The sequence below is a fragment of the Vicugna pacos genome, chromosome 15 (assembly GCF_048564905.1).
Source record: "Vicugna pacos chromosome 15, VicPac4, whole genome shotgun sequence".
In the NCBI taxonomy this organism is placed as follows: domain Eukaryota; kingdom Metazoa; phylum Chordata; class Mammalia; order Artiodactyla; family Camelidae; genus Vicugna; species Vicugna pacos.
This window is the reverse complement of record NC_133001.1, coordinates 38,129,132-38,154,376: the sequence shown is the minus strand read 5'-3', so window position 1 is coordinate 38,154,376 and position 25,245 is coordinate 38,129,132. Positions and strand designations below refer to the sequence as shown.

At 38.8% G+C, this 25,245-nt stretch overlaps 1 protein-coding gene across 9 annotated transcripts in view; it reads left to right on the top strand.

The window, feature by feature from the left end:
* LTBP1 (latent transforming growth factor beta binding protein 1) overlaps positions 1-25,245 on the top strand; it is a 371,985-nt gene that overhangs the window by 223,517 nt on the left and 123,223 nt on the right. For all 9 annotated transcript variants that reach the window (XM_072937938.1, XM_072937939.1, XM_072937941.1 and 6 more), the window contains 2 exons: positions 1,753-1,824; positions 21,504-21,626. In XM_072937938.1, the coding sequence (XP_072794039.1) occupies positions 1,753-1,824; positions 21,504-21,626 (195 nt within the window). The remainder of the gene's footprint in view (positions 1-1,752; positions 1,825-21,503; positions 21,627-25,245) is intronic.

Below are 25,245 nucleotides of genomic sequence, written 5' to 3'. Positions count from 1 at the left end.
TATAAGCTGGAGTTTTGTGTTCCTTGCCTTTTTTTTTTTTTTAACTCAAAGTAGTTCAAACTTTCGTTTTCAAGTGGCTTTTATTTAATGTTTGAAGTTTTTGTTTAGCCGTATACAGAAAGGCCTTTCATTGTTGATCAGTTCTTACTGTGAAAACTTAATTTTAAATCTGCAGATGATTTCATTAAATAGTCTGTAATCTGTTAAAAATGTACTTAGTGTGAACAAGTCGCTTGTCCTTTAAAAGTTTTTAGAAAGAATTAACATCAAATCCTAAATGGAGGAACTTTAAGAGATCATCTGGTCTGGCTTCCTGACTTGGAGTAGATGACTGTTAATTTTTAAACAAGATATGATCTCTCTTTGCCTTTGAACATTTCAGACAGAGATCCCACAATCTCTGTAGGTCACCTGCTACATACAGAGTGTCCTTGTTACATGGGACAAGACTACTCATGTGGCCAAGGGCTGCATGGGCGACTCCCCATGTACCAACCTCTCTTTCTTTAACCCACCATTCCCAGACCCCTCACTTTAGCCATTTTCCCACAAGGGAAGTATGGCAGAGAAGGAAGTAAATGAGGAGAGGAACGTCACTGGTAAACACCCTGTTGATGAGCAGAGAGAATAAAAAACATGTGTTAGGGGCAAGATAATTGTATTTTCCAAAAGAAAATTTCCTTGTTACTTGCAACTTTCTTTTTTTACTTCTTGTTCAGGTCTTTTCCGTGGTCTAACCCTCCCTCCTGTTTTCATTACCGTCCATCTTCTGTTACTCATTATCTTAATAAAAGAACACCTTACTTCAGGAAACAGTGATGTATGTCACTTAGTGAGTGCTTGTGTTTGTCAAACACTACAGTAGGCATTTTGCCTAAATGATCTTGACGCTGCACAGCAACCCTGAGCTGTGTGGTAGATCGGAGCATTCTCAAGGTGCAGGATTCCATTTGAAACCTTGTTTCTCAAGGTTGCAGAGCTATTGATAGGCAGAGTCAAGATGTGGTCAACTTGGTCCCAGGACTTACGCCAAGAAGTCTATCAGGTGTCACTTTAGGAAGTCAAAATTTGACTAGGACTTTTGATCCTACAAAAATTTTTTTAAATGATAAATTGGTGACCGCATCATTTGTATTGTGGGTGAGTTTTCTCAGTGGTGAACCGTACAGCTGATCACAGCAGCCCTTACATCTCCCAGCTTCCGCTCATCACCTTCTGTTCTTTCCAGCCTTATGGTAGGAAGAATAATTGCTCTTAACTGGAGTATGTGAGCCTGTAATTGAGGCGAGCGTATAATTTGTTGTCTCAACTGGAACCCTTTTGGGAGTGAAATGGAGTGTTATTAAGGAACTTTGCTGGAACAACAGATTATGACCATAGATTGTCCCAGGCAGACCATGATGTATAGTCACCCTGTCTGTTAGAAGAAAATTCAGCTGCCTGTAGTTAATCATTGGAGGGGAATTGTTTTTTTTTGTGATATAAATAATCACTAATTTGAGCAAAATATAGAACAATTTTATGATTCGTTGAATTAATCAAGAGTTACAACTAATTGGGATTTTTATCTTACAAAATATGAAGTATACTGAAAAACAAGGAAAATGTAGAAGAAATTGATAGACATTGGCTTGGTATCTTAGAAATGAGTAAGGTCACTGATGCTTTATGTGGCTTTGGTCATTGCATATAGCCATTTAGGGTTGTAGGAACTTAAACCGAGTGTGTAACAGAATTCTTTCTTCTTGACAGCTTATCACGGATATAGCCAAATGATGGAATGCCTACAAGGTTATAAGCGGGTTAACAACACCTTTTGTCAAGGTAAGCTTAACTGAATTCGTGGGTATATGAGCTCAACAGCTTTGCTTTTTAGAAAGCTGAGTTGTTTGCCCCGTTTTGCTCATTAGCCCAGCATGTGATGGTCACACAGTGAACCACCACCTGCTCACTCCTTTAGGAAATAGAAGTTTAATGTATGGTTGCTTGAATTGCTTCACCACTATTTAACCTTTATGAAACCTGTTGCCTTCTATTGGTGATGCAATCCATGGAAGATAGGATTACATTCTGGAGCTCCCTGTGGGCTCCATGCTAGTCACCTCAAATCCACACATGGTTGTGTGCACACATGAGCACATACATGTACCTAGAAGTACCACCTCTTTACCAGCATACGATTGGGCAGCAGAGTTCCCTTTTTTCCTCATCAGAATGTTGCTGGCTACCTTGAAATCTCAGATATTAGAATAGACACACATGTCTTAGTCAATAATGTAAAACTATGTAATTAAAGGTACCTGAGTGCTCTTGTTCAGAATATATTGAAACATACAGGAGATGATCTTCAGAGATCATCTAGTTCAGTGTCTCTTCTTTACAAATAAGAACATCCAAGCCCAGACTGGCTGAATGACTTCCCAGTGGCTAAACAGAGCTGAGGTTGTAACTCACGTTTACCAATGCCTAGCTTAGTACCCGTATATGGTATCAAATTTTGTTTCAGTTACTTTGAGAGGTGTCCAATTAATGCTCCTAATTTCCCTGTACATGTCTAGGATGAAGGTGGTGGTGTTACTAACTTGGAAATATGTGTACACTGAAGTAAGCAGAGAAAGAGCCTCCAAGAGTGTTATTGAATGAAAATCCATGTCGAGAACACAGCACATGTCCTCTGACTTGTGGTCTGAGGCTCTCTATGTATTCATAGGATAGAGTAGATTAAGGTGACATTAACAGATAGAGATTAATCCCTATTAAAATGGCTCATGTCAAAGGAATATGTTAATTGCCTAAGAATTTTTTCAAGTAAGTTGTTTCTTCCGTACTGCATCCATGTAACTAGTATGATTTGTAGAGCTTTTGCTGACTTAAAAGGAATCTTCTTTTAAATGCACGTGGGCATACCATTCTTTAAAAAGTTTTGCCTTCAAATCGTAGATGAGAGTGTGATGGCAAAGTTAGAATTAACTGCTCAAGGAGAGGGTGTCCAAGATGCTTTTTGAGAAATATCTGCAAACCTGTAGTAGCGCTAGGTATGTGGGAGTAGTTCTTGCAACATTATGCAAGAATCAGTAGAATTTATGATACCATTGGAAGATCATATTATGTGGATGGAAGTTTGAATTAAATGGATGGAAGAATGAATTGATGGCTAAATGTTATATATTCTACCTTGTGAACCAAGTTGTTTCACCAATGTTGGGTAAAAATCTATACGAAAAGCTCTAACTCATTGTTAGGATGCATTAGTAGAAACAGAATGAGCAGGGCATTGGCCGTAATGACCTTGTACTGTGCCAGTCAGGCTGAATTTGGGGTTTGGGTTTTTGGTGTTTGAGTACTTGGTGTTCATTGTCTTTTGGTTGATAAGATCAGCCAGGCCTGGGAAGGGCCTGGAAACAGGAGGATGTTTAGCTTGGAGAAGTGCAGACCAAGGAGAAGTAATAGCTGCCTTATAAACATGTCTTTAAATAAATGATCAACTGTGTGACGAAACAAGACTTTTATGAGTTGCTTCAAAAGCCAAAGTCAGTAGGATGGAGTTATAAGGAGGCATATTTATAACAACAACCAGCAAAGCTTTTCTGTGGAATACACTTGCCTGACGCTAGTGAAACACCTGAGGAAGTACTGAGCCTTCAGCACTTAGAGGTGATCCAGCAGATCCTGAATAGGGATGCTCCAGGAAACTTCTAGAACTTCTGTCCTGTGCTATCCTGTTATATGACTCTGTAGGGACTTTCCTGTTCTCTGCTGCCAGTGTTTCTCTGTCATCTGGGATAGAGGTTGTGCGTGAGGAGAGAGAAATCGCTGTATGTGTGGTCTGTCACACAAGTTTTAGATCCCAGACATGTAGTTTCCTGAAGTGTCCCTGTGATCGGGCATATCTGCTTGCTCCATTAAGCTATAGAGAGAGGCGGACCCTTACTCTTTACCATTCTAATCCTGCATGGCTAATGTTAGATACACTCTAGAATGTCAGGTGCTCCTAATTTCTCTGAATGTCAAATGATGATGCATATACATATTTTGGGGGTAGGGTGGGATTTGGACATTTTTAATTGCCATTACAAACTGAGAAAGTAAGTAACTTTGCTAAAGTCACACAGATAATTAAGAGGGCCGGGCAGGATTGAAGTCCTACACCTCCTCTGTCTCTGTGTGCAGCATGGCTTCCTTTACCAATTTTGTGTATGTCTGTGAAGTATTACTAATGTAGATACTAGCTCATGAGAACAGAAGATATGCCATCTGTTGTGAGAACTAGCAGAAGTGAAAGCAATTAATTTGGTTTTATTTAATAAGAAAGGATGATTATCTAATATATTCCTTCTTCTGGCTGGTTCAAGGTTCTAACAGTCTGTATTCATAAAAACACCACCATGGAAGTGAAAAATTGCAAGTAATCATTTGCTATTTCATTTAGCAAAATAAAATGGAGAATTCTTTAAATAATTTTTAAATAATCCTTTAAATAATTCCTCGAGTTTTTTTGCATTTTCCTTCTTCTGACATGGCTGGAATGGAGTGACCCTTGGCAAGTTTTGTTCATACTGAGCATACAAATGGTTCCGCCTCAGTCAGTTGCACTGATGCTCAGTATCTCTAAACCCTGGCTTAGGTTTGTCTCAGGAGGATATTTGCAAAACAGTGTTGTACTTTTTGGCATGGATTCTGGAGTGAAGTATCACAGAAAATTCCATTTCTTGGTGCCTCAAGAAGGCACTGCTAAATTACACTACAGAAAATATTGACTCATAAAATAATCTGATTTCATTCATCATAATCTGTTAAAATTGCTTTTGAGAAAAGGGCTTAATTTCACTCCCTTTGTCATATTACTGGCCCCTAAAACTGGATAGAACTTTCTCACATTACACATAACCTTGGTTTTTCCTAGAGCCTTGAAGCGTTCTGATGTTATGCTGAAGTTTTTCAAAAGGAGCCCATTAACCATCTAATTACTTGTGCGTTCCACATTGTTCTTAGAGTTTAATGTCTTCTCAGTTTACAAAGCACATTTAAAATTAAAGTGATTAGTAACTAGAATTACATTATTTCCTTCAACTAAGTGAATTAATGTCCTGAAACAACTTTCCATAATGGGTACTCGTAACAAAGAACCAACTGTGCAAAGTTAATTTGAGGAGCTTTCACATAATTGCCCTCCAAGTTGGGGTTTTTTTCCTCCCCTCCTCTCTAGCGGTGCTGCAATTATCTTTTCAAAGGAATGATTTATTACATATACACACATGGAGCTCTAAAACCTGCCCTCACTATGCTCAACATTATGGGATTGTTGTAATTTGCTTCATTTATCATAACAAACAATACAATTAAATTTCCTGGTGGAGCTAGAGCAGTTATTTGTCATTTGATTATTATGCTAAAGGTTTGATGTAGAACTGGAATTAAATGAAGTAATACCGCATGGAAATGATAACAGGAACTCCTACTTTCACACGGCTTCCCTGCATTTTGAGTACTCTCACACGCTCATAACATTGCCATGGCATGAATGAGTTCTTTAAAATTAGGTGTAAATCTGAAAAAAAATAAAAATGAAATTAGGTGTAAATCTAAGTTTTAACACTAGAATTTGGTCGTGAAAATATTTTGGGACCAATCTATTTAGTGAAATCTTTTATTAAAAGAAAGTATCAAAAATTAACCCAACATTGTAAATCGACTATACTTCAGTTTAAAAAGTGGCTTTTAAAAAGAGGCATTATCTCTTTTGATATGGTTAAAACAAATTTACTTCTTTCATTAGTTGATAGGTATAAAATCAACCTACTGTTTTCTATATTTTTAGCATGTGCCAAGGTGCTGTAGGCAGTGCCAAAATACATAGTTAGAAGATGTCTATGCTTTTAGAATCCAGTGTTTGTATATTCCTTTTTCATAAATAATCTTGAAATCTTTAAAAATACTGAATAATCCACACACATTAATTGGCAGGGACTGCTGAGCTGCAGACTGAGGATATGTGTTGAATGATGAGTAAGACATTGGTCCTGCCCTTTGGATTTAGTGTAATTAAATCAGTCCGAATCAGCAGGATGCAATTTGCTTTGTTCACTCGCCCAACTAGCTGAATTTCAGCTGACTCCAGATGAGCCCGTTAAAGCAGATATGAAAGAGCTGTCCACATAACTCTCTTTTGGCATCATTTTGTGACACTGGTTGTTTTGCCTTAATAAAATAAATTTATAGAGCAGATACACTAAGACACAGTCATGCTCAGGACCACAACTCTCACTGCCAGACTCCCTTTTGACAGAAAGCACCCCAAAGTGCATCTGAAACTGAATTTTATTTGGACCATAGAAGAGGAAATGGAGATTTTATTTTTCAGGGCCATATCTCTGTCATTAAATGAAACTCACCAATCTTGATTAATCCACATAAGGAAGCTATCGTGGGACTTTTTGGTTATGAAGAGCTTGCCTGAACTGTAGTTTCCATTTCAGACCTCCTAATGATTATCCAAAAATTTCTGGTGACTGCAGTGTGGTGAGCACATGGAGAAATACTGGTCTTTGAGTACTTTGAAGGGACTAGGCAGTGCAGGTGAGACTCCAGAAAACCTGCTTGGCTGGGGGTAAGAACATGGCCTGTGGCATAGTGCTGGGTTAAAACGGACAGGTAGGGTGAGATGAAGTGATTCATCACTTGAAGACAAGTCTCTTATAATTAATTGCTTGAGCCATTTACAATAAACAGGCTTTGTGATTCATGCTGGGAAAACAGTGGATTTCCATTTCTTTTAACACAGAGATGTCCAAAGGCCCTTAATGACAACTTCCTGCATTTAGAAAAGAAAATGGATTTGTGGCTTAGATAAGAATTATCATTGTAGAGTTATTTTCAAAATATAGTTAATGGAAATTGAGGGGTTTTTTTTTTTCATACAGTTAATAGTGAAATGAATTTACTGACATTTTATCAGTTTTTGCACCCAGCATTGTCTCTTGTATCCTCTGCTTGCTTTCTGGGTTCATGTTTTTTTTCATGGTGGGATTGCCAGATAAAATGCAGTTACATTTGAATTTCAGATAAACAGCAAATAATTGGGGACATATATTAAAGTGTTCATTAAATTTGAATTTCACAGGGGGAGGTTCTAGCTCAAGTGGTAGAGTAGTGCATGCTTAGCATACACAAGGTCCTGACTTCAGTCCCCAGTACCTCTTCTAAAAATAAATAAGTAACCCCCCCCAATTTTGAATTTCACATGAACAGGGTATCCTGTGTTTTTATTTTCTAATCTGTATTTTGAGATCTCATCTTTTAAAGGTTCTTTAAATGAGGATCACTGCTAAGTATGTATCTGTCTGAAAGTATCTTTATTTGGAGCACATTCTATAATGAGACCAGTCAGGTGTACTATTCTAGGTTGACAGTTATTTTCCAACAATACTCTTGATTACGTTATACCAATGTCTTTCTGACTTCTTTTTGATACCTCTGTAGATGACCTCTCTCTTTTGAGATCATCTCTGAGCTCTTTGTGTTTTGTAGTTTCACTGTGATACATCTGTATTTGGGTCTGTCTTGATTTCACTCAGTGGACAGAGTGCATTGTCCATCTGAAGACTCAGGTCGTTCCTCAACTTTGAAAAATGATCAGCTATTACCTCTTCAAATATTGCTTCTTCACCATCCTCTTCAGGGGAAGCTCCTTTTAGACAAGTGTTAGAGCCTCTCTATTTGTGCTTTAATCCTCCTGTCATTTTTTGTTGCCTTACACATGAATATCTCAGTTCCATCTTCCAGTCTTCTAATTGCTGTTCTACTATGCTTACCCAGACCTGATGCCGTCTCTTACACTTTTCATTCTAAGACTGTTTTTCATTTCTAAGATTTCTAATTATTTTTTTTTATAACTAACCTGTTCTTGTTTCATTTAAAAAAAATTTTTTAAGGGGGGAGTAATTAGGTTTGTATGTATGTATGTGGATATTTTTAATGAAGGTACTGGGGATTGAACCTGGAACCTTATGCATGCTAGGCACAGACTCAGCCACTGAGCCAAACCCTCCAGCCTTGTTTCACTTTTTAATGTATTCATTCATTTACCTTTTTAAGCATGATGAGATGTTTAGCCAAATTCCGGTTGCTGAGGGAGAGGTGTTTTTGCATAGATACATTTAGTTTGTTACCCTCAGTTGCTGAACTCTTGGCTGCCTCTCTAGACTGCAGACCCAGAGGTTCAGTGGCCCACCTGCTACCATGTATTTCTATACCAACTGAGATGTTGATCGCTTTTTTTTTTTAATCTTTTGTAATTTATAATTGCAGTATGTTTGGAACAAGGGTAAATGCCAAAGCATGATCTTACTGTGCTACTTAAAAAAAAAAAGTGTCCATATCAGGATTGAGGTTTTTTATAATTTCAGAAATCAATATTAGAGTGTGGTATTTTATATATAATACATTATTTTTGTTTGAGGATATTGAAAAGCTTTTCAGAAAACTTCATGTTATGTAATTAACTGTTACCCACTCTTTTTATCCATTGTAATTAAGCAGCCCATCCACATAAATTTTTTCACCATGTGCCATTCATCCTTCACTCACTTTACAGATATTTAATGACAGTTTAAGTGAGGGTACTCAGAAAAAACAGTTTGGTAACTCAGTTCCTACCCTTATGAAGATCACTGTTCTCACATCTAATTAAAACATGAAGGCAGCATGTACTGTAAGAAATGAATGAAACACTATTCAGTGTCATAGGAGAGAAAGTTCCTATTTCATCAGAAAATCACAGATGACATTTAAAGACATGTTCTTTTAAAAATCACATTCTTTCCTATTTATAAAAATAATTCACACTTATTTAAAGTTTGGAAATGAGAGAAATGTATAAAAAACATAAATTACCAAATTGATATATTTTACTGTATTTCCTACCAGTTACATATATAGAAATTTGAGATTATATTTGCTGGGTGAGACCCACAGGTGGAGGTGGATGAGACTGTAAAGATAGGTGTGAAAACTGTCTTTATACTTAATAGGTAACATGTATTATTAAATAATCTTCTAAAATAATCTTCTAAAAATTAATCTAATGCTGACAGAGAATCCCAGTTAATGGATATGGGATAATTCATTTATCCATCTCCCCTCAAGTTGGATTTTCAGGTTAGTTTCTATCTTTCCTTTATAAGTAAAACGCTGTTAGGGGGGGCACTCTTGAACATAAACCTTCATGTGACTCTGTGATTATGTTTAGAAGAGAAATGACTGGTTCCCAATTCATCCTGCAGAGTTCATTCTACTTTACGTTTCAGAGAGGATGTACTTCCCACTAGAGGTAGAGAGCCCAGGGACTGGGTCCCTCCTCTCCTTCCTTTTTCCTTTTCTTTACAAATTTGACACAAAATAGTTAAATAGTATGTTGTTCCTCGTGTAGGCTCTGCATTTGAACTGAATTTTCCACTGAGGTATTTTATATTGAATTTTATTTGGTATATGGTATTTTATATTGAATACGGCTGTGAGCAAGATGGTTATTTTTAATATTTACTGTCTTACTAGAACTAACTCTTAATGGTTTTACTTGTCTCTTCTGAGTTTGCCGTGTAGAAGTAGATTTACCTTCAAATAACTGCAGTTTGGGGAAGATGCTAATGGGGTGGGGAGGTCACTAAGGCTGGAAGAAACTAAGACGGGGGCGTGGCAGAACATGGCCGTGCTTGTGCTGGGTGAGAACCACAGGTGAAGGTGGATGAGACCGTAAAGGCGTTTTGAGCTGGGGTGGGGGACCGTGCTGAATTTGAAATTTGTTTGGTACAGTGCCTAGGGCCTCGTGAGTGTCAGCTTCTTGCAATGTTTTATTTTAAGTAGATGGAAAAGTGATGTATGTTAGTCTGTTGACATTTCTGGTTTGCTTCAAAGGTTTTGGAGTGAGAAGAAATTTTCATGGAGCTAATATAAATGTCTTCAAGTTGCTATAGTCAGCCTTCTGTATCTGCAGGTTCCACTTCTGCAATAGGGAAGGCAGACTGTGCTGTGCCATTTTATTTGAGGGAGTTGAGCATCCATGGTATCTTCGGGGAGTGGGGGAGAGGTGGTCCTGGAACCAAGCCCCCTGGGTTACCAAGGGACGACTGTAGGGAGAGCTGTGTACTCTCCCTCCCTTTTCCCCCTTTCCCATCCTCCCTCCGTCCTCACCTTGCCCTCTTTCTCAAAGCCCACCGAGCCTGTTTCCAGCCTTCTTACAGTGATGGTAACAATGAACAAGGGAAACGATGTTCATAGTCATAAATCCGTCTTTAGTGAAAACGATCTTGGCACAGCAGGTGACATAAATGGTCTGAGTTTCCACAGTTCTCCAGCACGCAGTCCCAGTTTGGCCCTTTTGTATCTGACCTAAGTTCTTCCTCTAGTGATCTTATGTCCTTACCAACTTTCCCCCAGACTTCCTCCTGAGGTGGAACTAGCTGGGCCACCTGCTCCTCTGCTTCCAATTACTGTTGATTTTATTTATGTAAGACTTTCCTCCTTATGGTATTACTGGACTAAGAACAACTTGATGAGTGTCTCTTTTCTAATTTAATAGATTTCCTTTTTGGTCATTATTGCATACACACCTTTTTTTTTTAATTGAAGTATAGTCAGTTTACAGTGTTGTTCATTTCTGCTGCACAACATCGTGATTCAGTTATACATATATATTCCTTTTCATATTCTTTTCCATTATAGGCTATTATGCAATATTGAATATAGTTCCCTGTGATGTACAGTAGGACCTTGTTGTTGATCTATTTTGTATACAATCATATCTTCAGATCCTGAGTCCTAGTTTATCCCTCCCCACCTCTTTCCCTCCTGGTAACTATTAAGTTGGTTTGCTATGTCTGTGAGTCTGTTTCTGTTTTGTGAATAAGTTCATTTGTGTCATTTTCTTAGATTCCACATATAAATAATATTATGTGATATTTGTCTTTCTCTGTCTTGCTTCACTTGTTATGATAGTATCTAGGTCCATCCATGCTGCAAATGGCATTGTTTTATTCTTTTACACCACAGAATAGTATTCCATTTTACACGCGCGCGCGCACACACACACACACACACACACACACACAACTTCTTTATCTACTCATCTGTCGATGGACATTTAGGTTGCTTCCATGTCTTGGCTATTGTAAATAGTGCTGCTGTGAACATTGGGGTGCATGTATCTTGTCAAATTAGTTTCCTCCAGATGTATGCCCAGAAATGAGATTGCTGGATCATATTGTAAGTCTGTTTTTAGTTTTTAAAAGAATCTGCATGCTATTTTCCATAATGGATGCACCAAGCTGCATTCTCACCTGTAGGGTAGGAGGATTCCCTTTTCTCCACACCCTTTCCAGCATTTATTGTTTGTGAACTTGTTAATGATGGCCATTCTGACTGGTGTTTTTCATGTGCCTGTTGGCCATTTGTACGTCTTCATTGTAGAAATGTTTGTTTAGATCTTCTGCTCATTTTTTGATTGGGTTATGTTTTTTATGTTTTGTTTTGTTTTGTTATTAAGTTATATGAGGTGTTTATATATTCTGGAAATTAAGCCCTTGTCAGTCCCTTCATTTGCAAATATTTTCTCCTATTCTATAGGTTGTCTTCTTGTTATGTTTAGAGTTTCCTCTAAGCTGTGCATAAGCTTATAAGTTTAACTAGGTCCCATTTGTTTGTTTTTGTTTTTATTTCTATTGCATTGATAGACAGCCCTAGGAGAATATTGCTACATTTGTATCAGAGAATGTTTTGCCTGTATTCGTTTCTAGATTTATGGTATCTTGTCTTATGTTTAAGTCTTTAAGCCATTTGAGTTTATTTTTGTGTATGGTGTTAGACTCTACTTCTTAATGGGAGGGAGCTGCAACGTCACATAGACCAGGGCTTGAATACAAGGAGAGGTGAGATTTGGGGCTGTTTTAAAAATGAGTCTGTAACACCTTGATGGTTTATACTGACTTAGCATGTATAAATGGATTTTGCTTGAGAAAAAAGGAAGTAAACAATCTTTATTTGTATTACTGTGAAGTCACTTTACATCTAACTGTAAGAGGCCATATCGAAAAAGTATTGGTGAAAAAAGTTTGATAATATTAGAAATTATATAATTTGCTATGTATTTAAATACACTTTTTGTTGAAGTATAACCTATGTATAGAACAATGCACAAAAAACAATGCACAAATCATAGGGAATTAGCTCAGTGAATATTACAAAGTGACTATAACTGTGTAGTTATTATTACTCAAGTCAAGACATCAGAAGATCACTTGCACCCCAGCATCTGCCCTTTGTCTTTTCCCAGTTTTTACTTTCTCCCTCTTTTTCAGAACTAATCACTGTCCTAACTCATAAGCATAGATGAGTTGTCTTTTTATGAACTTTAACATTATCCAATGTGTGCTGTTTTGTGTCTGGCTTCTTTCACTCAACAGCATGTGACCAGTACCATTGTTTAACATTCAGAACTGTGGCGAGTGAAGTGATAATATCCATTGATGTTTTCATTTGAGAGCTTTTCAGTGCTTTTCCCTTCCTTCAGCAAATTCTTCTGACTTCTTGGTTTGTGCAGCATCCACTCCAGTTCCAATGCTGTCTCTAAAGTTCCCTTTATTTCCATTATCATAGGGAATTGCTTGCTGTGATGTTTACTTCTTTCTAGGAGGAAATAAGCAATATTATGAAAGTAATGTGGGTAAAAGAATGAAACTTAGAATCCTTTGTTCTTGCTATGTATTTGGGAAATCAATAGATGTGAACTAAGACTAGAGTCAACCTGACTTGACAGTTAAATTTTTCAGAACCCTTAAAATGTATAAAATTCTAGCCTGTCACATTCATCACAATGCTCTGCTGTATTTAGTGATTTAATCTCAGAAACTGGGAGGAGGTTGCTTAATGTGATGCTGAATCATATTTAAAATAGTCATTTGATACAACATTATAAAATGACTATAACTCAATAAAAAAATGTTAAAAAAGTCAGTGACCAATAGGAAATTGATAGGTTTTATTGATTTGAGGTGTTATTTTGCTGTCCTAGGCGTCCTCTGGGAATTCCTGCTGCTTTTTGTAGTCTAAATAGGCACATTATTTGGGGCAAGACTTTTTAACAGTTTTGATCTTGACCTGAGCATCATTTTAGTGTTTAAAAATCAATTTGGGACCCATTCTCATCCATTTTAGAATCATTTTCTGATGTGTCCTCTGACTATGTTCCTATCACTGGGATAGGATTCAAAAAGGAAATGTCTGTTTATTTTATTCACTTTTCTTCAGGAAAGACAGTGGTGAAGTGAGTCATTAACACATTGTATTTTCCAATGGTTCTTTGACTTCATCTCTGGGGCTATAAATTCAATGGGAAGATGCCTGTTGTATCACGAGTGATGAGGAAAGCTCATGATTGATGTGTGTTACTATGAATGTTTCAAGGAGAAATTAATGAAGTGTCCATAGACTGTAGTCAGAAATCCAAGACCAGCAGAGATGTGCGTCTTCCATGTGTAGGACACGTGTCAAGAAATAAATACACACTGTTCTCTGGGCTCCATTCATTCTTTTATCATGTAATCCTGAAGACAGAAAGATTGGAAGGCAGGGAATTGTTCCCACAGTGGCTTACTTCCTTTGAGTCCAATGATCGAATCTATCCCATGCTAAATTATTATTTTATTAAGGAGGAACAGTTACAGGCCGTGAGGGGAGGCTACAGCAGCAGTGGGGCCCAGCTTGAAACACATGTAGCCTCGAAGAGACCCGTATAGTAGTTTGCAGGGCTGACCCCGGGGAGCAACATTTCACGAAATGTGCTCCGCAGACCACCAGTTCAGAGGGATGTTACAGATGGTGTGTGAAAAAAGGTTCCATGGCCAACTGTGTGGAGAACATCAAGATAAACAGAGGAAACCAAGAGTCCTTGCCAGAGGACTTCTCGAGGCCGTGAGTGTGCTCATGCACGTGGAATACACAGTGCTCCTCAGTCATACTCGGCTGTAGAACCCTCCTTTCAGCAGAAGTCCCAGGCAGAACACCTTGGGTAAAATTGCTGTTGAACTGCAAACATTTTTTGTTCCCTTATCTCCTAAAATAATATTGAAAAACTTAGGTGTTCACACATTTTTAAGCTGACATCTACATTTTTTTTTCTATCAAAGATTAAATGGATGCAGTAGATTAATTCCTGGCTGTTGATCTGAGATACAGGCTTTAAACAAACAAATAACAACAAAAAACCTTGGAGCTGCAGAATTGACTCTGATAATCCTTTTATCATGTTATCATGTTGAAGAAATATGCATGTCCTCTGAGAGTGAACTTTATCTTAAGTAAGGGATCCCTGTTTCATAGGCAGGTGGTCTGTCTGGCTGGGAAAAGTATTTACCTCAACAGATATTTTCTCTGCTTTCAACTGGAAGTCCTATTGCTAAATTGTGTGATGGAATTTCTGTCCATCAGCAAAAACTGGATAGATACAGCAGAATCTCCAGAGCACTTTTGTATTTTCACACTGTGTAAAGATCTGCGTGTACTGTTCCCACCTTGTACCTAATTCCTGTTGGTTCCTGGACATGCCTCATTTCCTATATAAACTTGCGTCACTAAAAAGGCACAAAATTATTACTCACTTTGTTGAACATCCATACTTTGCTGTAAGAGAATAGATACATGAAAGTGTGTTTACTTCCTGCTGGGTATGTACGCTGGTCTTGGTAGATATTATGCATTAAATATCATACTTTATTTATCCGTTGGTGTTTTCAACCCTGGCAACTGGCATGTTGTTCTGAAGTCAGAATATTTAAGCTAGAAGCAACCCGGGGATTGTCTGTGTTTCAGGAGAGGAAAGTGAAATCAAGACACAATAAATGGCTTGCTCTAGGTGACATAATTTAGGATTGTAGGTACCAAACTAGGTCTTAGTGGGATATTTCTCACATTAGATTTCTCCATTCTCCCTTAACTTTTTCCAAGATCCAATTTTTTAAAAGATTAAAGAAGAGAATCACTGTTGCTCACCATGCAGAATTGTTATGAAGTTCCAGTGAGATAAGATGAGATGTACAAATATAAAGGATGATGACGAGGGTCCTTGCCTCACTGTGTTGGATTGTGATATCATTCCTTAGTGCTGAAATGCTAACGCTGCACTAGATTAGGTTGTTTAAAGGGTCTCTTGTTATGTGTATTTCTCTACTGCTCTGTAGTTTTATATCGTGGGTAGATGCCCTGGCCTTCCTTTCTTTTGTATTAGGTTGGACCAATATTCACTGCCAATACTCAACCGTTTTAGAATTATAAGAAGAGCAGTTTTGTATTGTTGAAGTCGATCTATGGCCCGAGGTACATGGTAGGCTGTCGTGGGCAGAGACACTCTATAAATGCTTTAAGTGAATGAGATGTAGTAAATCTTCATACTAGCTGTAGCCCCCCGGATTATTTTACCTACTCTAACGGTGCACACGGGTCTGTAGGAGTTTCTCTCTTTCTTTTTGCCTCTGTACACTTGTAGACTGCCCAACACAGCAGCTCAGATGGAAGTATGGGGATGGGTGGCCAGGGTCTCTGAGGGTGCCGCTTCCTTCAGCCATTCATTTTGACTTTTGTTCTTGAACTCAGGAAACTGTGCTGTGTATGCAAGTGGTTATACTATTCCTTCAAAGGGTAGAATTCCACAATTGTCCAGAGAAATTTGGTGGTCTGCAGAGAGGAAAACAGTGAACAAATTCATTTGTTGACCATTGTTTCTTTTTAAACTAAGTACTACAATACTTTGAATTTAATCAGAATACATTAAGGGAAATTGGCTGACCCTGTTCAGTGAGACTTCTGAAGCACTATTATATTTGTCAAATATAAGTTATTTATAAAAAATATAATCAAGTTAGAAGTTTTTATTCGATTTTAAATAAGAAAATAGCCTGAAGCATTGAGTCTAACTAGAATTGTAATTCATAATCAGCCAATCATGTTCCATATAATTGTTAAACTTTGATCTCGTAACGCCTTCACTTAGCCTAAACCTTAAACTCCTCATATCCAGATAGGATGTGTTTACTTAACTCATGTTTTGTTCTTAATGCATTTGTGAGTCTCTGATTTCCTTCAGTTTATTCAGAAAGGGTTTAAAGAGCTTGGCTACCTCAGGAAGTCATTTAGATAATTACTCATGTACTAATTTGAGGTTCTGAGTTAAAAACCAGGGGGAATAAGATTTTTGCCTTTTTCTTTTTTAACACCAAAGACTATCTGGCCACCCACAATCTTCTAGGAACCAAGAAGGGATGGAAGAATGAAGTGACAGAAAAAAGAGAGTTCCTGTCTAATTTTTAGATGTAAAATTTTGCATATTAGGAATTACTTCATGAATGGAATTCCTTTAAAAGTTTTATTTGTTAAGTGAGTTGTTGAAACCTGGGATATTTTTCACAGAAATAATGTGTCAGTGATTTTCAAATTTTCTTGACAAATGTCATCTTATCACAGAAGCTTAGTATTTGAAGCAGATGAAAAAGGAACAGCCTTGCTTAAAAGGTGTGCAGGGTGCCCAGACTCCAGGAACAGGTCCGCAGATCAGTTATGTTTGACGAATCTCCTTAGGGTCCTGGTCCGACCTGGTGGTGCTAGGACCCTGGTCTTGCAGATCACAAACCATGAGGTTCGTGATTTGGGGGACCCAGTCTGCTTTGCTTCTTGCTCAGGCCAAGGCACAGTCGCAGAGACAGCAGGAGACCCAGTGTAGACAGTCCAGACACTGAGTTCAGGGAATGAAACCCTTCCAGTCTCCTCACAGAGCCAGTGCCCACCTCCACCCCCTCACTCCTCAGACAGCCTACCTTCAAGAAGGTCTTTCTGTGCTTATAAACTCATATTTTCATCTCCTCTGGATGAGTTTTTCAGTGAGGACATTGTTGATGATTTTGGCAGAACAATTCTTTGCCAGGGGAGGCGAACCCCACTTTCCTAGCGTCTACCCAGTGTGGGTTTCCCGGTCCTTGCAACGACACACAGTGTCCCTTAACTAAGCATGCCCCTCTTGGAGAGTCAGCAGCTGATGTTCCCTGAGAAGGAAGCCTGCAGCATTCTTACAGATATTTACGTCATAGGAAGGATTGTTTTTAGATTCAAATGGCTAATAAATATATGAAAAGGAAATCCAGGTCAAAATCACCGTGAAATAACAGTACACACCCACCCAGATAACTGAAATGCAAAAGACTGACAATAATTTGATGGGGATATGGAGCAGTTGGTACTGGGAATGGAAACTGACATAACCACCTTGGACAACTACTGAATGAGCCTTATTTAATGACCCAGAAATTCTATTCATAGATATTTATCCTAGAGAATTGAGTACCTAGGCCTACCAAAAGACATACATACATATAAATAAATATCAATGAATGTACCTAGGAGCATGGTTGGAAATCACCCCCAGAGTATCTGTCATCAGTAGAATGGATAAATTAACTTTGCACTCTTACAATACAGCAGAGCAGTGGAAAATGAACTTTATGAGCTGCATGCAGCAGCATTGATGAATCTCTTAGGCATAATAATAAATAAAAAGTCAGACAAAAGAACATACACAGTGTGATTCCCTTTATATGACATTTAAGAACAGGCAAGACTAGTCAGTGATGATGGAACTCAAATTAGTAGTTACCTGTGAGGACAGAGATGCTAAATGGGAAGGGACATGTAGGAGCCTTGTGAGGCTGTGGAAATGTTCTAAGTCGTGATCTGGGTGGTGGTTACACAGTATGTGCACATACATGTGTATACATGTACGTACTTGTGTGTACACGTGTGTGTACACAAAAACTCATTTAGCTGTATACTTAAGATTGGTATATTTTGCTGTATGTAAGTTTAAAAAGAAAAAAATCTTGGATATTTAATCTCTAACTTACGGTATTTTAGAGACTAGGATAAGAAAATAAATTGAGACAACTGAGGGAAATAAGTTTTTCTGGAAGCTGTGAGAGTGTATCGATGCTTCTTGGTTTCTGGAGCCAAAATTAGGGGAGGTGGTGTTGCTAACACTGGTGGCACAAGCTGATTAGAGCAGAGATGGTAGGAAAAGGAGAAGTTTTTTTCACATGATTCCTCTTCATGAATTTTTCTCCTCCTTCCTGTCTGTAGCCATATTTGTTTTTGCCTTTTTAGTCTTTTTTTGGGAGGGGAGGAGAAAGGTAATTAGGCTTACTTATTTGTTTTATTTTTAGAGGAGGTGCTGGGGGTTGAACCCAGGACCTTGTGTGTGCTAAGCGTGCACTCTGCCACTTGAGCTGTATCGTTCTCCCCTCCTTTGTAGTCTTCGTTCCTGTCCTCCTGTCCTGTGGCATCTTGGTCGAGGCAGTGGGCACAATTGAGGAGAGTCAAAGAGGGGACATTGGAAGAGGGCCTAGGGCAGTGGTTATACATCAGGTTATCTGTGCTTTGGGGGAAAAACCACCACCTTAATCTGTAGCCAGCAGGGAGGCTAGGATGATACTGTCATTGAAACTTCCAGATAAGGGAAAATTCTGGGTCCCAAGAGGTTAACATGGAAGGTGTATTGGTGCAACCACTGAACAGGAGTAAAAGCTGCCCAGAGAGAGGGGAGATCATCACACCCTAGTGGGAACATGAGGGGAAAGTAGAGACTTTCTGACCACAACTAGCTGCTTACCCAGGTTGGGGGTTTACATTGGGACATATGTGAGGGCCTTGGTTTCTACCGTGTAAGCCCCAGCTGGACTTGGCACTCTTTCTGGTCCTCCCTGGTGGTTTTCATAAGGAGAATGACTTAAAGGGGAATATTTTCAATTACATGCTGTATATAAATGTGCATCATAGTTCAACACACACTCTGATAAAGAGGAAGCCTGGCGGGTGCTGGACCCTGTGCTGTGCGGGGCGTCATCTAGCTGTACAGTTTCCAGCCAGATCCAAGTTGGAATGCTGTGGAATTTATACAACCAACATGTGTGTTGTCATTTGAATGTCACTGAAAATAGCATATTGTCCCTGAAATCAAGTTAAAAATTGCACATGTTGGATAAAATATGTCCTTATAGGTATGTTTGGCTACTTTCAGTATGAGACAGAAGCAAATAATGATTTATTGCAGGCTGCATTTGCCTGTTTGTGTGACGATCTGCTAGTAATATTTTGCTCCCATGGTGTTCAGTTTTAATTTAGAAAATTCATGTTTTAGGATCCTTAATAAGTTTTATTAGAATTAATGATTGAAGGAAGTAAATATAATTTGAAATGGGAACATTAATAGACAAGCCTGTTAACTATTAAGCTTCGTAAGCCACACTGAATAAAATATAGATGACTACGAAGTTTTTACTTTTAACTTGTCACATTGTTTATTTTTTTATTTTTATCTTTTTTAATTGAGGTATAATTGACATATAACATTATGTTGGTTTCAGGTGTACAACATACTGATTTGATATTTGTATATATTGCAAAATGATCGCCACAATAAGTCTAGTTAACATCCATCACCACACACGGTTACACACTTTTTTTCCTTGTGATGAGAGCTTTTAAGATCTACTCTTGTAGCAACTTTTAAGTATACAATACAGTATTATTAACTATAGTCATCATGTTGTACATTACATCCCCAGAACTTATTTATCTTATAACTGGAAGTTTTTACCTTTGACCACATACTTTTTTGGTTGTTGTTGTTCATATATTTTTTTTATTGAAGTATAGTCAGTTTACAATGTTGTGTCAATTTCTGGTGTACAGCATAATGTTTCAGTCATACATGAACATACATATATTCACATTCTGTTTATTTGTAATTACCTTTGCAAAAAGGCATGACCGCCTTTTTGTCTCTCCTCTTCCAAATCGTTTTGATCCCCCCTTAGGTCACTCTTAGTCCACTTGTGCTGCTATAACAAAATACACCGACAGAGTAGCTTAAAAACAACGGGTATTTACTGCTCACAGTTCTGGAGACTGGGAAGTCGAAGATCAAGGCACCAGCACGGTCGCCTTCTGGTGAGGGCCCTGTTCGGGTTGCAGACTTCGCCACTGTGTCCTCAAATAGGGAAGCGGGGCTAGGGAATCTGTCTCTTTTAGAAGGCACTAATCCCATTCCTGAGGGTTCCTTCCTCATGACTTAAGCACCTCACAAAGGCCTCACTTTTGGGGGGTTAAGATTTCAGGATGTGAATTTTGGGGGGACACAGAACATTCAGACCATAGCAATCACAGCAAGCAGATGACCATAAGTCTCTGTTTCCAGAGATGGTTTCCGTTCACTTGATTCTTGAATCTGCTGCTGGATATTTATACTCGAGTATCCCACTGTGACCTTCAAGTGTAAAACTTATCTCCTCCTCTGCCTCTTTCCTCCACAGAACTTTCCACAAAAGCAATCGCGTCTTTTCCACTTTTCTCAGATTGGAATCTTCACAGGCATCTTTGACTCGTCTTCCTCTCCAGTGCTGTGTTGGCCAAAGACCAAGCATTGTCTGTTGTTCCTTCAAAAAAAAAGAAGTCATTCCTTCTCTTCCTGATTATTCTCACTGTCACCAGCCTGGCTTGTCGCCAGTCTTACACTTGGATTACTCCTTCAGTGATCAAACTTTTAATCTCTTCTCACCAAGCCATATGCTGGCCAGATGCATTTCCTTAGAGCCTGCCCTTGATTGTATCTTCCTGCTGCTCACAAACCTTTAGTATATTTGCCTGTGTTCAGTAAAATTGGCTCTAAACCTAGCCTGGCTTTAGCCAGCTCTTTTTCCAACTGTTCACCTTCCTGAAACTTCTTTTCCAGCCAACAGTTTGACTCATGGTTTCCTGATTCCCTTTCCTTCTCCAGTCTCTGTGCTCATGCTCTGGTGTCCACCCATGTAGACCATCCACCCCTTCCTCCCCATCCGCTGGCTGCTCCCCACATTCAGCACCCAATGGAGTCTGACCTCCTCCTCCGTGCTGCGGTCTCCCTCACCTCCAGCTTCCTCTAGCAGCTCTTCCTGTCAATACAGGCCATCTCATCATTTAACTTCGTCAAGTTTGTGACCTTTGTTCTGATTGTGATAACTTGACTGATTCTCACTTCTTTAGCTTTTACGTAGTTACATGTACAACTAGACTGTCAGTATCTCCAGGATGAGAGTGTTTGCCTTTCCTGTGAGCTGTACTACCTAACGAACATTAACACTAAAGCAGGAAATCTGTGATGGCTGGAGTCTTCCATCAGTTCTATTCACTGGTATCTCTAGTATCCAGAATAGAACCAGGTGCATAGTAGGTGCATAGTAAATATTTGTCGCATAACTTGTAGCTGTTCAATAAATGTTTGACTGATTTAACTGCTGCCACATTAAAAGCTGCTAGCCTCTCTTATTTACTATCACTCAGAGAGATTATCGTGAAAAAGAGAGTGAATGCAATTTACAGCCAGAATCTGTTTGACCGGGCTTGTCTTCTCCTTCTAAAAGAATTGTGTCTTCCCGCAGATATTAACGAATGCCAACTACAGGGTGTATGCCCTAATGGTGAGTGTTTGAATACCATGGGCAGCTACAGATGTACCTGCAAAGTGGGATTTGGGCCGGATCCAACCTTTTCAAGCTGTGTCCGTAAGTAATGATCACTTTTTTTTTTTTCCTATTTTTGGATGAGCTTTTTTGGTGGGGATGGGGAGAGAGTATCCAAGAGAAGGTAAATACTCAGTGGTCAACTGAATAGTGTAAATGTGCAGGGAAATCTCCTGAAGATAACAGGAGGAGGAGGTGGCAGATACCTGTGTTATGAAACCATCTCAAAAATGCGTTTTTACTGCCTTCAGAAAAAAAAAGATAGCTCAAACTCAAGGCAGAGAACAAGTACACTGAGGAAATACGCTTTGATGCAAAGAAAAGAGTTAATAAAGATTAGCATACCTAAGAGATGAAAACAGGTTTTTCCCTCATGAGTATCTTAAGCATTATTTAAGCTGAGTTGAACTTCGTCCCAACTTCTGTCTTTAATTAGTCCAAATTCTGAGTCACTTTTGTCTAATTTAATGAGGTTTCACTGTACTTTCTTATTTGGAAGAATCTGCAAAATAGTGACCAAGGCCCTGTGTTACAAATTTTTTTATTTGGTTCTAATTTCGAATCATCTGTTGTCCTCAAAAACCACCAAAATGTGTCTCTGAAGTTAAGACTGCCTTACAAATCTGTCTCTAAGATTTCCTTTCACCTGGTGAGGGTAAAATTCTTCCATCACACCTTAGGTTCCCATATTGGTACCGAAAAGATAGTTTCTCCACACAGACTCCCCTGCCACAAAACCTAACGCAGTGCAATCACTACAGATCACCTGACAATTAGAGATGTACGCATTTCAGTTGTAAAGTGCTCGGAGAATTTGTTGACACTACCTTATTTTTAAGGTACTTGTGTCCATCATCGCAAAGTAGGTAAACACTACAGGTTTTTCAAAGCCATATGCAATTAAAGGTTAAACTAATGTGTGGCAGAAAACTGTCAAGAGATTGTGGAAAGCAGTTCTGCATTAATTTTTTGTCTTGCTAGGTTTTTGTTTTTTACCTATTTTTTAATGTGGCTTTGGTATATGTTAAATTGTATCCTTCTGGTCCCCAGTTTTCAATTTACCATTGTTGTCAAGATACGTTCTTCACGAAGACACCATCATTTATTTTTTAATTGTGCGTCTCTAACTTTGTGCTCTGAGCTGATGGACAGACATGATGAGATAAAGACAGATGTAGTGAAATAAAAATGACAGTCTCGTTCATTACTTTCAGACTAGCTTGCCCAGTGTTTTGGAACATTGTTACTAATTACTACTGTTTTCCTTTGAAAACTGTCAAATGCAGATTAGGAAATTTTGAACACAAGTTCTTCTCTGTTCTTTCACAGACAGTTCTGATTGTGAAGCAGACGGACATCTAATTATAGGGCTTTTTCAGCGGGTGGTAAAATTAGACTGTAAAGTTATGCTTGCATCCAAAGTACATTTGAAAACTGATGCAAGGATTTGGAAATTTCAGGCCAAAAATCACATTGTTGACAATATCCAGATAATTCAGGGATAATGTCTGGCTGATTGGAATTGCATGAGTAGGTATTTTAAGGTTAGTTTTATAATTTAAGCATCAAAAAGTTTTATAGAGTCTGGATACAGAATTTGTTGTGAATATTTGGGGTTATTTTTCCTTAAATAATTTGACTTGTAGTCTGACTAAAATTACTACGTTGAACGTTGCAGGTTAGGTAAACTTGGAGAACTGGTCGCAAAGTGTTTTTCTGACTAGATCTGATGTCTAGAGTCAAGGGCAGACATCCAGGTTTTAATAAGATTGTAGAAATCTGCCAGTGAGATTTTTGAAGCGCTTACACGTTTCCTTAGCATTTATTTTCCCTGTCATTGCCCAGATAATACCGAACTTATTAAACAACCATCCATTCGTATTTGAAAAATAAATAATAATTTTATGGTTCAGCTGCAACAGCTGAAATGATAAGTATTAGGACGTTTGTTGCTAGTTAAATGTTCCAGTTTAGAGTTTGAAGTTACAACCTGGGCTCTTTACCAGTGTTGAGTGGGCAGATTTATTTCTCTTTCCTCTGAATTTACCACATGGAACGTCGCAGAGATACGTGGAGTTCCTTCAGGATTTGTGACTTGGTTCAATCCAGTCTAATTTGTTGGTGAACTATATTTTGAAGAAGTCGATGGGGGAAGTATGAAGACAGTTGAGAAAGAATGAGGAAAGAAGGTGATACTTACAAAGTAAGGGGAAAAAATACTGGCAAGATGGTGGTACCCTTGATGATCCTGGGGAAGTAACCAGTGCCTGGGGTCACACACATGCATACACTCGTGCACAGACATGCACATAGACACACAGGGGCACTGAGCAAAGTTGTTGTTGCTTATCATTTGGAATAAATGTTCTTGCGAGGTATAAAAACAGCCTTGGCTAGAGCATGGGGGCAGATGAAGGAGATTGACCACGTTTGCTCAGGCAGCATTAATTTAGGGCATATTCAGGCCATAAAAGGTGTGGCTGACTCTGTGAACTCAAAGAAATGCACTTGGCAGTGGCCAGGGAGCAGTGGGAAGCTCTCCCTGTTCTCAAATACACTGAGGTGAACACCCTCAGAATTCCTTGACTGCAGCCAAAGGTTGCAACCACATCACTTTTTCTCCTTGCCCGCTGTCAGTCCTTGACATAGCCAAGCAGAAAGAGGAAAGTGGGGAGGGTCCTGGCATCTGCTGCTTCTGAACTGTGCATCTGTGGCTCAGGATGCCACTGCCACAGCTGTCTCCAGACCTGCTCCTGCCTATCTGTGGGGAAAGGCGAAACTTCAGAGTTCGTCAGAGCAAATCCAAGAAAGATATAATAACCTTTGCAGGCACAGTAGGAAAGCTTTCCATCTTCCTGACCTGCATTTTTCTTGAGAAATTCAAGAGCTACAGGATGAGTGCCGTGGACAGTGCAGCCATAGGTCCTGTAGAAAACGGCTCAGGTAAAAGAATTCTGAGCCTGGAGGTTTGCTGTTTCACAGTGTCCTTGACCCATGGACTTGGTGCTAATTGACACAAGTGGAGAGGGTTAGAGAGAAGATGTGCTCCGGAGCTGGAAGTCAGTGCAATTGAAGGACACACCCCTCCTGAAAGCCAGTCCTATTTATGAATGTCATTCCTTCTTACATTCTGCAGCTTTTCTTTGAGATATGTGTTAGTATTCTACACAATGGGAAACTGAAGCTAGGAGAATCAAGGTAACTTCAAGATCATACAGTTTGTAACTGACATTTGAGATTTAAAACTGGGTTTTGTTCCTCCAAATTGAGGGTTCTAGATCAGAGGCTGGCAAATTATAGCCTGTGGGCCAATCCGCCCCACTGTCTGTTTTTGTAAATGGTTTTACTGGAACACGGCTATGTCCATTCATTTACATATTGTTTAAGGCTGCTTTGACGCTGCCATGGCGGAGCTGAGACATTGCAACAGAGACCATATGGAGCACAGAGCCTAAAACATTTATTATCTTGCCCTTCGTGAAGGAAGTTTGCTGACTTTTGGGCTTGATCAATGCTGTCCAATAGAATTTTCCATGATGATGGAAATGTTCTGTATTTGCACTGTCTGATGTGATGGACACCAGTCACAGGTGTCTAGTGTGACTGAGAGATTGAATTTTAGGTTGTATCTCATTTACATTTTATCAGAGTAGTGGCATAT